General features: G+C 48.0%; 1 protein-coding gene across 1 annotated transcript in view; it reads right to left on the bottom strand.

Moving 5' to 3' along the window:
* The window catches only part of LOC109882787 (microtubule cross-linking factor 1), a 218944-nt gene that overhangs the window by 45294 nt on the left and 159876 nt on the right, over window positions 1-13774 (bottom strand). Inside the window, exons 7-9 of the mRNA XM_031810596.1 lie at window positions 9491-9724; window positions 4008-4175; window positions 2331-2498 (exon numbers count right to left, since the gene is read on the bottom strand). Coding sequence (XP_031666456.1) covers window positions 2331-2498; window positions 4008-4175; window positions 9491-9724 — 570 coding nt within the window. The remainder of the gene's footprint in view (window positions 1-2330; window positions 2499-4007; window positions 4176-9490; window positions 9725-13774) is intronic.

Here is a 13774-nt window from a genome sequence, read left to right as displayed (position 1 = left end):
CTTTCCACCTGGCTACCCCTGTCAACATCTCTGCACCCCCTGCAGCAACTTGTCCAAGCCCCCCCCACCCCCCCGCTTCTCCTTCACCCAAATCCAGACAGCTGATGTTCTGAAAGAACTACAAAATCTGGATCGCTACAAATCAGCTGGGCTAGACAATCTGGGACACTCTCTTTCTAAAATTATCTGCCGAAATTGTTGCAACCCCTATTACTAGCCTATTCAACCTCTCATTCGTTTCGTCTGAGATACCCGAAGATTGGAAAGCTGCCGCGGTCATCCCCCTCTTCAAAGGGGGAGACACTCTAGACCCAAACTGTTACAGACCTATATCCATCCTGCCCTGCCTTTCTAAAGTCTTCGAACGCCAAACTGTACTGTAGACCTTGTAGACCTTTATCCATCCTGCCTTTCTAAAATCTTTGAAAGTTAACAAACAGATCACCAACCAATCTGGTTTCTGGGTGCACCTCAGCCACGCTCAAGGTCCTAAACGATATCATAACTGCCATCGATAAACGAGAGTACAGTGCAACCGTCTCAATCACCGTATTCTTATTGGCAGACTCAATAGCCTTGGCTTCTCAAATGACTGCCTCGTCTGGTTCACCAACTACTTCTCAGATAGAGTTCAGTGTGTCAAATCGGAGGGCCAGACCTCTGGCTGTCTCTATGGGGTGACGCAGGGTTCAATTCTCGGGCCTACTCTTTTCTCTGTATATATCAATGATGTCGCTCTTGCTGCTGGTGATTCTCTGACCCACCTCTACGCAGACGACACCATTCTGTATACTTCTGGTCCTTCTTTGGACACTGTGTTAACAAACCTCTAAATGAGCTTCAACGTCATGCAACACTCCTTCCGTGGCCTCCAACTGCTTTTAAATGCTAGTAAAACTAAATGCATGCTCTTCAACCGATTGCTGCCTGCGCCCTCCCGCCCGGCTAGCATCACTAATCTGGACGGTTCTGACTTGTGGACAACTACAAATACCTAGGTGTCTGGTTAGACTGTAAACTCTCCTTCCAATCCAAAATTAAATCTAGAATTGGCCTCATTCACTCATGCTGCCAAACATACCCTCGTAAAACTGACTATCCTACCGATCCTTGACTTCGGCGATGACATTTACAAAATAGCCTCCAACACTCTACTCAGAAAACTGGATGTAGTATATCACAGTGCCATCTGTTTTGTCACCAAAGCCCCATATACCACCCACCAGTGCGACCTGTATGCTCTCGTTGGCTGGCCCTTGCTACAGATTCGTCGCCAAACCCACTGGCTCCAGATCATCTATAAGTCTTTGCTAGGTAAAGCCCCGCCTTATTTCAGCTCACTGGTCACCATAGCAGCACCCACACATAGCACGTGCTCCAGCAGGTATATTTCACTGGTCACCATAGCAACACCCACACATAGCACGTGCTCCAGCAGGTATATTTCACTGGTCACCATAGCAGCACCCACCCGTAGCACGCGCTCCAGCAGGTATATTTCACTGGTCATCCCCAAACCCAACACTTCCTTTGGCCGCCTTTCCTTCCAGTTCTCTGCTGCCAATGACTGGAACTAATTGCAAAAATCACTAAATCTCCCCCTCTAAATGTAAGTATCAGCAGAGCAGCTTACCGATCACTGTACCTGTACACAGCCAGTCTGTAAATAGCACACCCAACTACATCATTCCCATATTATTCCATTTTTTACACCCCAGTATCTCTACTTGCACATCATCATCTGCACATCTATCACTCCAGTGTTAATGCCAAATTGTAATTATTTCACCTCTGTGGCCTATTTATTGCCTTTACCTCCCTACTCTTCTATATTTTCACACACTGTACATATATTTTTTCTATACAGCTCGTTGAGTGCGGTCTTAGTGCCATCATCAGTCTGTGGTAGTAAATAGATGGCTACGAATAACATAGATGAAAACTCCCTTGGTGGATAGTGTGGTCTACAGCTTATCATGATGTACTCTACCTCAGGCGAGCAGAACCTTGAGACTTCTTTGATATTAGACATCCCACACCAGCTGACATTGACAAATAGACACACCCACCCCTCGTCTTACCGGACTAGAACCTAAAATGGTTATTTTGTCTGTCCTCATAGGAGAACCTTTTGAATAACCCTTTTTGGTTCCAGGTAGAACCCTTTTTGGTTCCAGGTAGAACTATATGAAATCGAAAAGGGTTTTACCTGGAACCAAAAAGGGTTTTACCTGGAACCAAAAAGGGTTTTACCTGGAACCAAAAAGGGTTATCCTATGGGGTCAGTGTGTGTGTGTGTGTGTGTGTGTGTGTGCGTGCGTGCGTGTTACCTGAGCGACGTGACACTTCATCTCTGCCCATTTGACCTCCCAGGAAGCTTTGTCATTAGCGTAGATCTGCTGCAGCTGGCACCTCCTGTTCTCCTCCTCCCTCAACTCTAACCTGAACTCCTCTAACAGGGAGCGCACTGCCTGGAGCACCCTACGGTTCTCACCCACCTGGAGAGGAGGAGCGGGGGAGGAAGAACCAAACGGGAACAATCATTTATTTAAGATATGACGGAAATCTTCTGATAATGTCATCTGTTTCTACACACCAAGCCATAATGTTCACGCTGATCTACACACATCACACCAGAAAAGATCATACTATATTCTGGCTTGATGGATAATATGTACGTTAGTACAAGGCTTCTGTTGAGGTCTGTTCTATAACATGTTCTAGTCTCTGTTGAGGTCTATTCTATAACATGTTCTGTTGTGGTCTGTTCTATAACATGTTCTAGTCTCTGTTGTGGTCTGTTCTATAACATGTTCTAGTCTCTGTTGTGTTCTGTTGAGGTCTATTCTATTACATGTTCTGTTGAGGTCTATTCTATAACATGTTCTGTTGAGGTCTATTCTATAACATGTTCTGTTGAGGTCTATTCTATAACATGTTCTGTTGTGGTCTGTTCTATAACATGTTCTGTTGTATAACATGTTCTGTTGTGTTCTATTCTATAACATGTTCTGTTGTGGTCTGTTCTATAACATGTTCTGTTGTATAACATGTTCTGTTGTGTTCTGTTCTATAACATGTTCTGTTGTATAACATGTTCTGTTGTGTTCTGTTGTGGTCTGTTGTATAACATGTTCTGTTGTGGTCTGTTGTATAACATGTTCTGTTGTGGTCTGTTGTGGTCTGTTGTATAACATGTTCTGTTGTGGTATGTTGTGGTCTGTTGTATAACATGTTCTGTTGTGGTCTGTTGTGGTCTGTTGTGTAACATGTTCTGTTGTGGTCTGTTGTATAACATGTTCTGTTGTGGTCTGTTGTATAACATGTTCTGTTGTGGTCTGTTGTGGTCTGTTGTATAACATGTTCTGTTGTGGTCTGTTCTATAACATGTTCTGTTGTGGTCTGTTGTATAACGTGTTCTCTGTTGTGGTCTGTTGTGGTATGTTGTATAACATGTTCTGTTGTGGTATGTTGTGGTCTGTTGTATAACATGTTCTGTTGTGGTCTGTTGTATAACATGTTCTGTTGTGGTCTGTTGTATAACATGTTCTGTTGTGGTCTGTTGTATAACATGTTCTGTTGTGGTCTGTTGTATAACATGTTCTGTTGTGGTCTGTTGTATAACATGTTCTGTTGTGGTCTGTTGTATAACATGTTCTGTTGTGGTCTGTTGTATAACATGTTCTGTTGTGGTCTGTTGTATAACATGTTCTGTTGTGGTATGTTGTGGTCTGTTGTATAACGTGTTCTCTGTTGTGGTCTGTTGTGTAACATGTTCTGTTGTGGTCTGTTGTATAACATGTTCTGTTGTGGTCTGTTGTATAACATGTTCTGTTGTGGTCTGTTGTATAACATGTTCTGTTGTGGTATGTTGTGTAACATGTTCGAGGGATCATTGAACTCCACTGAACTTGAACAGACTTTGCACTCATCCAAAGTGCCTTTTAATCCAGAGTTTAATCCAGGGTTTGGAGTGTATCAACAGCTAGAAATCCATTGTACCCTACCTGTGTCTGGTGCTGCAGGCGTTCATTGGAGGGGAGTTGGGTTGTGGGACCAGGCTCGGGGCTGTCTCTCTGGGGTAGCTGGGTACACGACCTGTCCCTGTCCTCTCTCTCCGTCTCTCCCTCTCCATGCTCCAAGATCAGCTCTGGAATACCCTCCAACTTCTCATACTGCGACAAACAAGATATGGAATGACAAGGTTATTATAGCCGACAATCTTAATGGTTGTACAGTCGTCTCAAATAAAACTGTGAAGGACCTCGGCGTTACTCTGGACCCTGATCTCTCTTTTGAAGAACATATCAAGACCATTTCAAGGACAGCTTTTTTCCATCTACGTAACATTGCAAAAATCAGAAACTTTCTGTCCAAAAATGATGCAGAAAAATGTATCCATGCTTTTGTCACTTCTAGATTAGACAACTGCGCAATGCTCTACTTTCCGGCTACCCGGATAAAGCACTAAATAAACTTCAGTTAGTGCTAAATACGGCTGCTAGAATCCTGACTAGAACCAAACAATTTGATCATATTACTCCAGTGCTAGCCTCTCTACACTGGCTTCCTGTCAAAGCAAGGGCTGATTTCAAGGTTTTACTGCTAACCTACAAAGCATTACATGGGCTTGCTCCTACCTATCTCTCTGATTTGGTCCTGCCGTACATACCTACACGTACGCTACGGTCACAAGACGCAGGCCTCCTAATTGTCCCTAGAATTTCTAAGCAAACAGCTGGAGGCAGGGCTTTCTCCTATAGAGCTCCATTTTTATGGAACGGTCTGCAAACTCGGTCTCAACCTTTAAGTCTTTACTGAAGACTCATCTCTTCAGTGGGTCATATGATTGAGTGTAGTCTGGCCCAGGAGTGGGAAGGTGAACGGAAAGGCTCTGGAGCAACGGACCGCCCTTGCTGTCTCTGCCTGGCCGGTTCCCCTCTTTCCACTGGGATTCTCTGCCTCTAACCCTATTACAGGGGCTGAGTCACTGGCTTACTGGGGCTCTCTCATGCCGTCCCTGGAAGGGGTGCGTCACCTGAGTGGGTTGATTCACTGATGTGGTCATCCTGTCTGGGTTGGCGCCCCCCCTTGGGTTGTGCCATGGCGGAGATCTTTGTGGGCTATACTCAGCCTTGTCTCAGGATGGTAAGTTGGTGGTTGAAGATATCCCTCTAGTGGTGTGGGGGCTGTGCTTTGGCAAAGTGGGTGGGGTTATATCCTTCCTGTTTGGCCCTGTCCGGGGGTGTCCTCGGATGGGGCCACAGTGTCTCCTGACCCCTCCTGTCTCAGCCTCCAGTATTTATGCTGCAGTAGTTTATGTGTCGGGGGGCTAGGGTCAGTTTGTTATATCTGGAGTACTTCTCCTGTCCTATCCGGTGTCCTGTGTGAATCTAAGTGTGCGTTCTCTAATTCTCTCCTTCTCTCTTTCTTTCTCTCTCTCGGAGGACCTGAGCCCTAGGACCATGCCCCAGGACTACCTGACATGATGACTCCTTGCTGTCCCCAGTTCACCTGGCCGTGCTGCTGCTCCAGTTTCAACTGTTCTGCCAAACTATTATTCGACCATGCTGGTCATTTATGAACATTTGAACATCTTGGCCATGTTCTGTTATAATCTCCACCCGGCACAGCCAGAAGAGGACTGGCCACCCCACATAGCATGCTTCCTCTCTAGGTTTCTTCCTAGGTTTTGGCCTTTCTAGGGAGTTTTTCCTAGCCACCGTGCTTCTACACCTGCATTGCTTGCTGTTTGGGGTTTTAGGCTGGGTTTCTGTACAGCACTTTGAGATATCAGCTGATGTACGAAGGGCTATATAAATACATTTGATTTGATTTGACAATAACACGGTTATTATAGCCGACAATAACAAGGTTATTATAGCCGACAATAACAAGGTTATTATAGCCGACAATAACAAGGTTATTATAGCCGACAATAACAAGGTTATTATAGCCGACAATAACAAGGTTATTATAGCCGACAATAACAAGGTTATTATAGCCGACAATAACAAGGTTATTATAGCCGACATCAAAGCAAGGAAAGAAGCAGTACACCAATAAACTAACTATCCAACCAACAAACTGAATGTCAGTCAATCAATCACTCAGTTGACCAATTGAACAAGCCAATCCTATGTGATTTTGAGCTAGATGTCAACCCTCCTCCTGGAAAACTTTTGGGACTGCAGGCTTTTTCTCCAGCCTTGCTGTTATTGACGGATTGGTCTAACCAAATGTACTCCGCTCAAGCCTACTTCCCTAAGTGACTGGCTTTTGGTTTGATTGGATGGTTTAGAGCCTGTCTGGAGTGCCTCCGGAGAAATTGTTCCCAACCACTGTCAGAAATGTTTTCATGGTTACGGCACCTCCTCCCAGTTGCCCACAGCAATGAAACACTGTGATCACCGATAAATCCACGATAATTGAGAATTGCGCATTTTTCTACAGCTGACCATGCTTTTCACCTGGCTACGCCTACTCTGGCCAACAGCCCTGCACCTGCCACAGCAACTTGCCCAAGCCTCCCCCATTTCTCCTTCACCCAAATCCAGACAGCTGATGTTCTGAAAGATCTGCAAAATCTGGACCCCTACATATCAGCCGGGCTAGACAATCTGGACCCTTTCTTTCTAAAATGATCGGCCAAAATTGTTGCAACCCCTATTACTAGCCTGTTCAACCTCTCTTTCATATCGTCTGAGATTCCCAAAGACTGGAAAGCTGCCGCGGTCATCCCCCTCTTCAAAGGGGGTGACACTCTAGACCCAAACTGTTACAGACCTATATCTATCCTACCCTGCCTTTGTAAGGTCTTCAAAAGCCAAGTTAACAAACAGATTACCGACCATTTCGAATCACAGCGTACCTTCTACGTTATGTACTCTGGTTTCCAAGCTGGTCATGGGTGCATCTCAGCCATGCTCAAGGTCATAAACGATATCCTAACCTCCATCGATAAGAGACAATACTGTGCAGCTGTATTCATTGACCTGGCCAAGGCTTTCGACTCTGTCAATCACCACATTCTTATCGGCAGAATATACAGCCTTGGTTTCTCAAATGACTGCCTCGCCAGGTTCACCAACTACTTCTCAGACAGGGTTCAGTGTGTCAAATCAGAGGGCCTGTTGTTCAGACCTCTGGCAGTCTCTATGGGGGTGCCACAGGGTTCAATTCTCGGGCCGACTCTTTTCTCTGTATACATCAATGATGTTGCTCTTGCTGCTGGTGATTCTCTGATCCACCTCTATGCAGACAACACAATTCTGTATACTTCTGGCCCTTCTTTGGACACTGTGTTAACTAACCTCCAGACGAGCTTCAATGCCATACAACACTCCTTCCGTGGCCTCCAACTGCTCTTAAATGCAAGTAAAACTAAATGTATGCTATTCAAATGATCTCTACCAGCAGCTCCCCGACCGTCCAGCATCACTACTCTGGACGGTTCTGACTTAGGTATTTGTAGATGTCCACATATTCTAGGTGTCTGGTTAGACTGTAAACTCTCCGTCCAGACTCACATTAAACATCTCCAATCCAAAATTAAATCTAGAATTGGCTTCCTATTTCGCAACAAAGCATCCTTCACTCATGCTGCCAAACATACCCTCGTAAAACTGACTATCCTACCGATCCTTGACTTCGGCGATGTCATTTACAAAATAGCCTCCAACACTCTACTCAGCAAATTGGATGCAGTCTATCACAGTGCCATCCGTTTTGTCACCAAAGCCCCATATACGACCCACCACTGCGACCTGTATGCTCTCGTTGGCTGGCCCTCGCTACAGATTCGTCACCAAACCCACTGGCTCCAGGTCATCTATAAGTCTTTGCTAGGTAAAGCCCCGCCTTATCTCAGCTCACTGGTCACCATAGCAACACCCACCCGTAGCACACGCTCCAGCAGGTATATTTCACTAGTCACCCCCAAAGCCAATTCCTACTTTGGCCGCCTTTCCTTCCAGTTCTCTGTTGCCAATGACTGGAACGAATTGTAAAAATCACTGAAGCTGGAGACTCATATCTCCCTCACTAACTTTAAGCACCAGCTGTCAGAGCAGCTCACAGATCACTGCACCTGTACATAGCCCATCTGTAAATAGCCCACTGAACTACCTCATCCCCATACTGTTATTAATTAATTTTTTTGCTCCTTTGCACCCCAGTGTCTCTACTTGCACATTCATCTTCTGCACATCTATCACTACAGTGTTTAATTGCTAAATTGTAATTATTTCACTATTATGGACTATTTATTGCCTTACCTCCCTCATGGGGCGGCAGTGTAGCCTAGTGGTTAGAGCATTGGACTAGTAACCGAAAGGTTGCAAGTTCAAATCCCCGAGCTGACAAGGTACAAAATCTGTCGTTCTGCCCTTGAACAGGCAGTTAACCCATTGTTCCTAGACCAGTTAACCCACTGTTCCTAGGCTGTCATTGAAAATAAGAATTTGTTCTTAACTGACTTGCCTGGTTAAATAAAGGTAAAATAAAGGATTTAAAAAAATAAAAAAAATAAAAAAATCTTACCTCATTTGCACACACTGTATATAGACTTTTTCTATTGTGTTATTGACTGTATGTTTGTTTATGTGTAACTCTCTGTTGTTGTATGTGTCAAACTGCTTTGCTTTATCTTGGCCAGGTCACAGTTGTAAATGAGAACTTGTTCTCAACTGGCCTACCTGGTTAAATAAAGGTGAAAAAAAAAATATATATATATATAGGATTGGGGATACAAATACCTCTTAGCCAGTCATCTCACCTCTGAGTGTGCTGTCTCCTCCCTTGTTTCTGTCCTCTTCCCCAGCCTCCAGACTAAACTACCTGGGGTTCAGCCTCTACCTCTAGCCAGTCATCTCACCTCTGAGTGTGCCGTCTCCTCCACTGTCTCTGTCCTCTTCCCCAGCCTCCAGACTAAACTACCTGGGGTTCAGCCTCTACCTCTAGCCAGTCATCTCACCTCTGAGTGTGCCGTCTCCTCCCCTGTCTCTGTCCTCTGTCCTCTTCCCCAGCCTCCAGACTAAACTACCTGGGGTTCAGCCTCTACCTCTAGCCAGTCATCTCACCTCTGAGTGTGCCGTCTCCTCCACTGTCTCTGTCCTCTTCCCCAGCCTCCAGACTAAACTACCTGGGGTTCAGCCTCTACCTCTAGCCAGTCATCTCACCTCTGAGTGTGCCGTCTCCTCCCCTGTCTCTGTCCTCTGTCCTCTTCCCCAGCCTCCAGACTAAACTACCTGGGGTTCAGCCTCTACCTCTAGCCAGTCATCTCACCTCTGAGTGTGCCGTCTCCTCCACTGTCTCTGTCCTCTTCCCCAGCCTCCAGACTAAACTACCTGGGGTTCAGCCTCTACCTCTAGCCAGTCATCTCACCTCTGAGTGTGCCGTCTCCTCCCCTGTCTCTGTCCTCTGTCCTCTTCCCCAGCCTCCAGACTAAACTACCTGGGGTTCAGCCTCTACCTCTAGCCAGTCATCTCACCTCTGAGTGTGCTGTCTCTTCCCCTGCCTCTGTCCTCTTCCCCAGCCTCCAGTGCATAAGGATCCAGCGTAGCTTCATATAGAAGATGATGGTGTTGTGTCTGAACAACCGGACCTCCTGCTGCAGTAGGGTTCTTTCCTGGACCCAGGGAGCCTCGTGGGCCTGCAGGCCAGTAAGATCCAGACCCCCCCTGGGCCTCACACCCTGCACCTCCAGCCGCCTCCGTTCCTCAACCTGGTGGGAGGGAGAGGTAGGGATGGGGAAGGTGGGAGGGATGGAGGGAGGAGGAGGTAGGGAGTGATAGGTGGGGAGATATAGAGGGGAACGGGGAGGAGGAGGGGTGATAGAGAGAGGAACAGGGAGGAGTAGGGGTGATAGAGAGAGGAAAGGGAGGAGGAGGGGTGATAGAGAGAAGGAACAGAGAGGAGGAGGGGTGATAGAGAGAGGAACAGATAGGAGGAGGGGTGACAGAGAGGAACAGATAGGAGGAGGGGTGATAGAGGAACAGGGAGGAGGAGGATGAGGAGGAGGAGGAGGGGTGATAGAGAGAGGAACAGGGAGGAGGAGGGGTGATAGAGAGGGGAACAGAGAGGAGGAGGAGGAGGGGTGATAGAGAGAGGAACAGAGAGGAGGAGGAGGAGGGGTGATAGAGAGAGGAACAGAGAGGAAGAGGGGTGATAGAGAGGGGAACAGAGAGGAAGAGGGGTGATAGAGAGAGGAACAGAGAGGAAGAGGGGTGATAGAGAGGGGAACAGGGAGGAGGAGGGTGAGGAGGCGGAGGGGTGATAGAGAGAGGAACAGGGAGGAGGGGTGATAGAGAGGGGAACAGGGAGGAGGAGGATGAGGAGGAGGAGGAGGGGTGATAGAGAGGGGAACAGGGAGGAGGAGGGTGAGGAGGAGGAGGGGTGATAGAGAGGGGAACAGGGAGGAGGAGGAGGAGGGGTGATAGAGAGGGGAACAGGGAGGAGGAGGAGGGGTGATAGAGAGAGGAACAGGGAGGAGGAGGGGTGATAGAGAGGGGAACAGAGAGGAGGAGGGGTGATAGAGAGGGGAACAGAGAGGAGGAGGAGGAGGGGTGATAGAGAGGGGAACAAGGAGGAGGGATGATAGAGAGGGGAACAGAGAGGAGGAGGAGGAGGGGTGATAGATCATATATATTTGTCATATTTGATTATCATTTCTAGGTTGGTGGGTAGTTAGGTGGAGAGGTAACCAGGAAAAACCCTGAGTCTTTAACCAGAGAGAGAACTCCTGGATCTATAGATAGTTGTACTATCTAAAGAACATGACCTTTTGTAACCAGTACTTTACCTGATACTATGAGTCAAGTTGTACCAGTACTTTACCTGTTACTATGAGTCAAGTTGTACCAGTACTTCACCTGTTACTATGAGTCAAGTTGTACCAGTACTTTACCTGTTCCTGACTATGAGTCAAGTTGTACCAGTACTTTACCTGATACTATGAGTCAAGTTGTACCAGTACTTCACCTGTTACTATGAGTCAAGTTGTACCAGTACTTTACCTGTTCCTGACTATGAGTCAAGTTGTACCAGTACTGTACCTGTGCCATGGTCCCAGAGAAGGCCTCTCTGTCCTCCTGTCCAGGCCTCAACCTGCGATCGTGATCCAGTCGCAACTGCATCTCTTCCCCAGCTGTGTCGCGTAGCTGTACCCCTCAACACAGCAACCCTCAGATCTGTACCCCTCAACGCAGTTACCCTCAGAGCTGTACCCCTCAACACAGTTACCCTCAGAGCTGTACCCCTCAACACAGTTACCCTCAGAGCTGTACCCCTCAACACAGTTACCCTCAGAGCTGTACCCCTCAACACAGTAACCCTCAGAGCTGTACCCCTCAACACAGTAACCCTCAGAGCTGTACCCCTCAACACAGTTACCCTCAGAGCTGTACCCCTCAGAGCTGTACCCCTCAACACAGTTACCCTCAGAGCTGTACCCCTCAACACAGTTACCCTCAGAGCTGTACCCCTTAACACAGTTACCCTCAGAGCTGTACCCCTCAACACAGTAACCCTCAGAGCTGTACCCCTCAACACAGTAACCCTCAGAGCTGTACCCCTCAACACAGTTACCCTCAGAGCTGTACCCCTTAACACAGTTACCCTCAGAGCTGTACCCCTCAACACAGTTACCCTCAGAGCTGTACCCCTCAACACAGTTACCCTCAGAGCTGTACCCCTTAACACAGTTACCCTCAGAGCTGTACCCCTCAACACAGTTACCCTCAGAGCTGTACCCCTTAACACAGTTACCCTCAGAGCTGTACCCCTCAACACAGTTACCCTCAGAGCTGTACCCCTCAACACAGTAACCCTCAGAGCTGTACCCCTCAACACAGTAACCCTCAGAGCTGTACCCCTCAACACAGTTATCCTCAGAGCTGTACCCCTCAACACAGTTACCCTCAGAGCTGTACCCCTCAGAGCTGTACCCCTCAACACAGTAACCCTCAGAGCTGTACCCCTCAACACAGTTACCCTCAGAGCTGTACCCCTCAGAGCTGTACCCCTCAGAGCTGTACCCCTCAACACAGTAACCCTCAGAGCTGTACCCCTTAACACAGTAACCCTCAGAGCTGTACCCCTCAACACAGTAACCCTCAGAGCTGTACCCCTCAACACAGTTACCCTCAGAGCTGTACCCCTTAACACAGTTACCCTCAGAGCTGTACCCCTCAACACAGTAACCCTCAGAGCTGTACCCCTCAGAGCTGTACCCCTCAACACAGTTACCCTCAGAGCTGTACCCCTAAACACAGTTACCCTCAGAGCTGTACCCCTCAACACAGTAACCCTCAGAGCTGTACCCCTCAGAGCTGTACCCCTCAACACAGTTACCCTCAGAGCTGTACCCCTTATCACAGTTACCCTCGGAGCTGTACCTCTCAACACAGTAACCCTCAGAGCTGTCCCCCTTATCACAGTTACCCTCGGAGCTGTACCTCTCAACACATTAACCCTCAGAGCTGTACCCCTCAACACAGTTACCCTCAGAGCTGTACCTCTCAACACAGTAACCCTCAGAGCTGTACCCCTCAACACAGTAACCCTCAGAGCTGTACCCCTCAACACAGTAACCCTCAGAGCTGTACCCCTCAACACAGTAACCCTCAGAGCTGTACCCCTCAACACAGTTACCCTCAGAGCTGTACCCCTCAGAGCTGTACCCCTAAACACAGTTACCCTCAGAGCTGTACCCCTCAACACAGTTACCCTCAGAGCTGTACCCCTCAACACAGTAACCCTCAGAGCTGTACCCCTTAACACAGTAACCCTCAGAGCTGTACCCCTCAACACAGTAACCCTCAGAGCTGTACCACTCAACACAGTTACCCTCAGAACTGTACCCCTAAACAGTTACCCTCAGAGCTGTACCCCTCAACACAGTAACCCTCCGAGCTGTACCCCTTAACACAGTTACCCTCAGAGCTGTACCCCTCAACACAGTAACCCTCAGAGCTGTACCCCTCAACACAGTTACCCTCAGAGCTGTACCCCTCGAACACAGTTACCCTCAGAGCTGTACCCCTCAACACAGTAACCCTCAGAACTGTACCCCTCAACACAGTAACCCTCAGAGCTGTACCCCTCAGAGCTGTACCCCTCAACACAGTTACCCTCAGAGCTGTACCCCTCAGAGCTGTACCCCTAAACACAGTTACCCTCAGAGCTGTACCCCTCAACACAGTTACCCTCAGAGCTGTACCCCTCAACACAGTAACCCTCAGAGCTGTACCCCTTAACACAGTAACCCTCAGAGCTGTACCCCTCAGAGCTGTACCCCTCAACACAGTTACCCTCAGAGCTGTACCCTCAGAGCTGTACCCATCAACACAGTTACCCTCAGAGCTGTACCCCTCAACACAGTAACCCTCAGAGCTGTACCCCTCAACACAGTTACCCTCAGAGCTGTACCCTCAGAGCTGTACCCATCAACACAGTTACTCTCAGAGCTGTACCCTCAGAGCTGTACCCTCAGAGCTGTACCCCTCAACACAGTTACCCTCAGAGCTGTACCCTCAGAGCTGTACTCCTTAACACAGTTACCCTCAGAGCTGTACCCCTCAACACAGTTACCCTCAGAGCTGTACCCTCAGAGCTGTACCCATCAACACAGTTACCCTCAGAGCTGTACCCCTCAACACAGTTACCCTCAGAGCTGTACCCCCCAACACAGGTACCCTCAACACAGTAACCCTCAGAGCTGTACCCCTCAACACAGTTACCCTCAGAGCTGTACCCCTCAACACAGTTACCCTCA

The sequence above is a fragment of the Oncorhynchus kisutch genome, linkage group LG30 (genome assembly GCF_002021735.2).
Source record: "Oncorhynchus kisutch isolate 150728-3 linkage group LG30, Okis_V2, whole genome shotgun sequence".
NCBI classification, from domain to species: Eukaryota; Metazoa; Chordata; class Actinopteri; order Salmoniformes; family Salmonidae; genus Oncorhynchus; species Oncorhynchus kisutch.
Note: the sequence above shows the minus strand (reverse complement) of the source record. Positions and strands in the feature narration are given on the sequence as shown.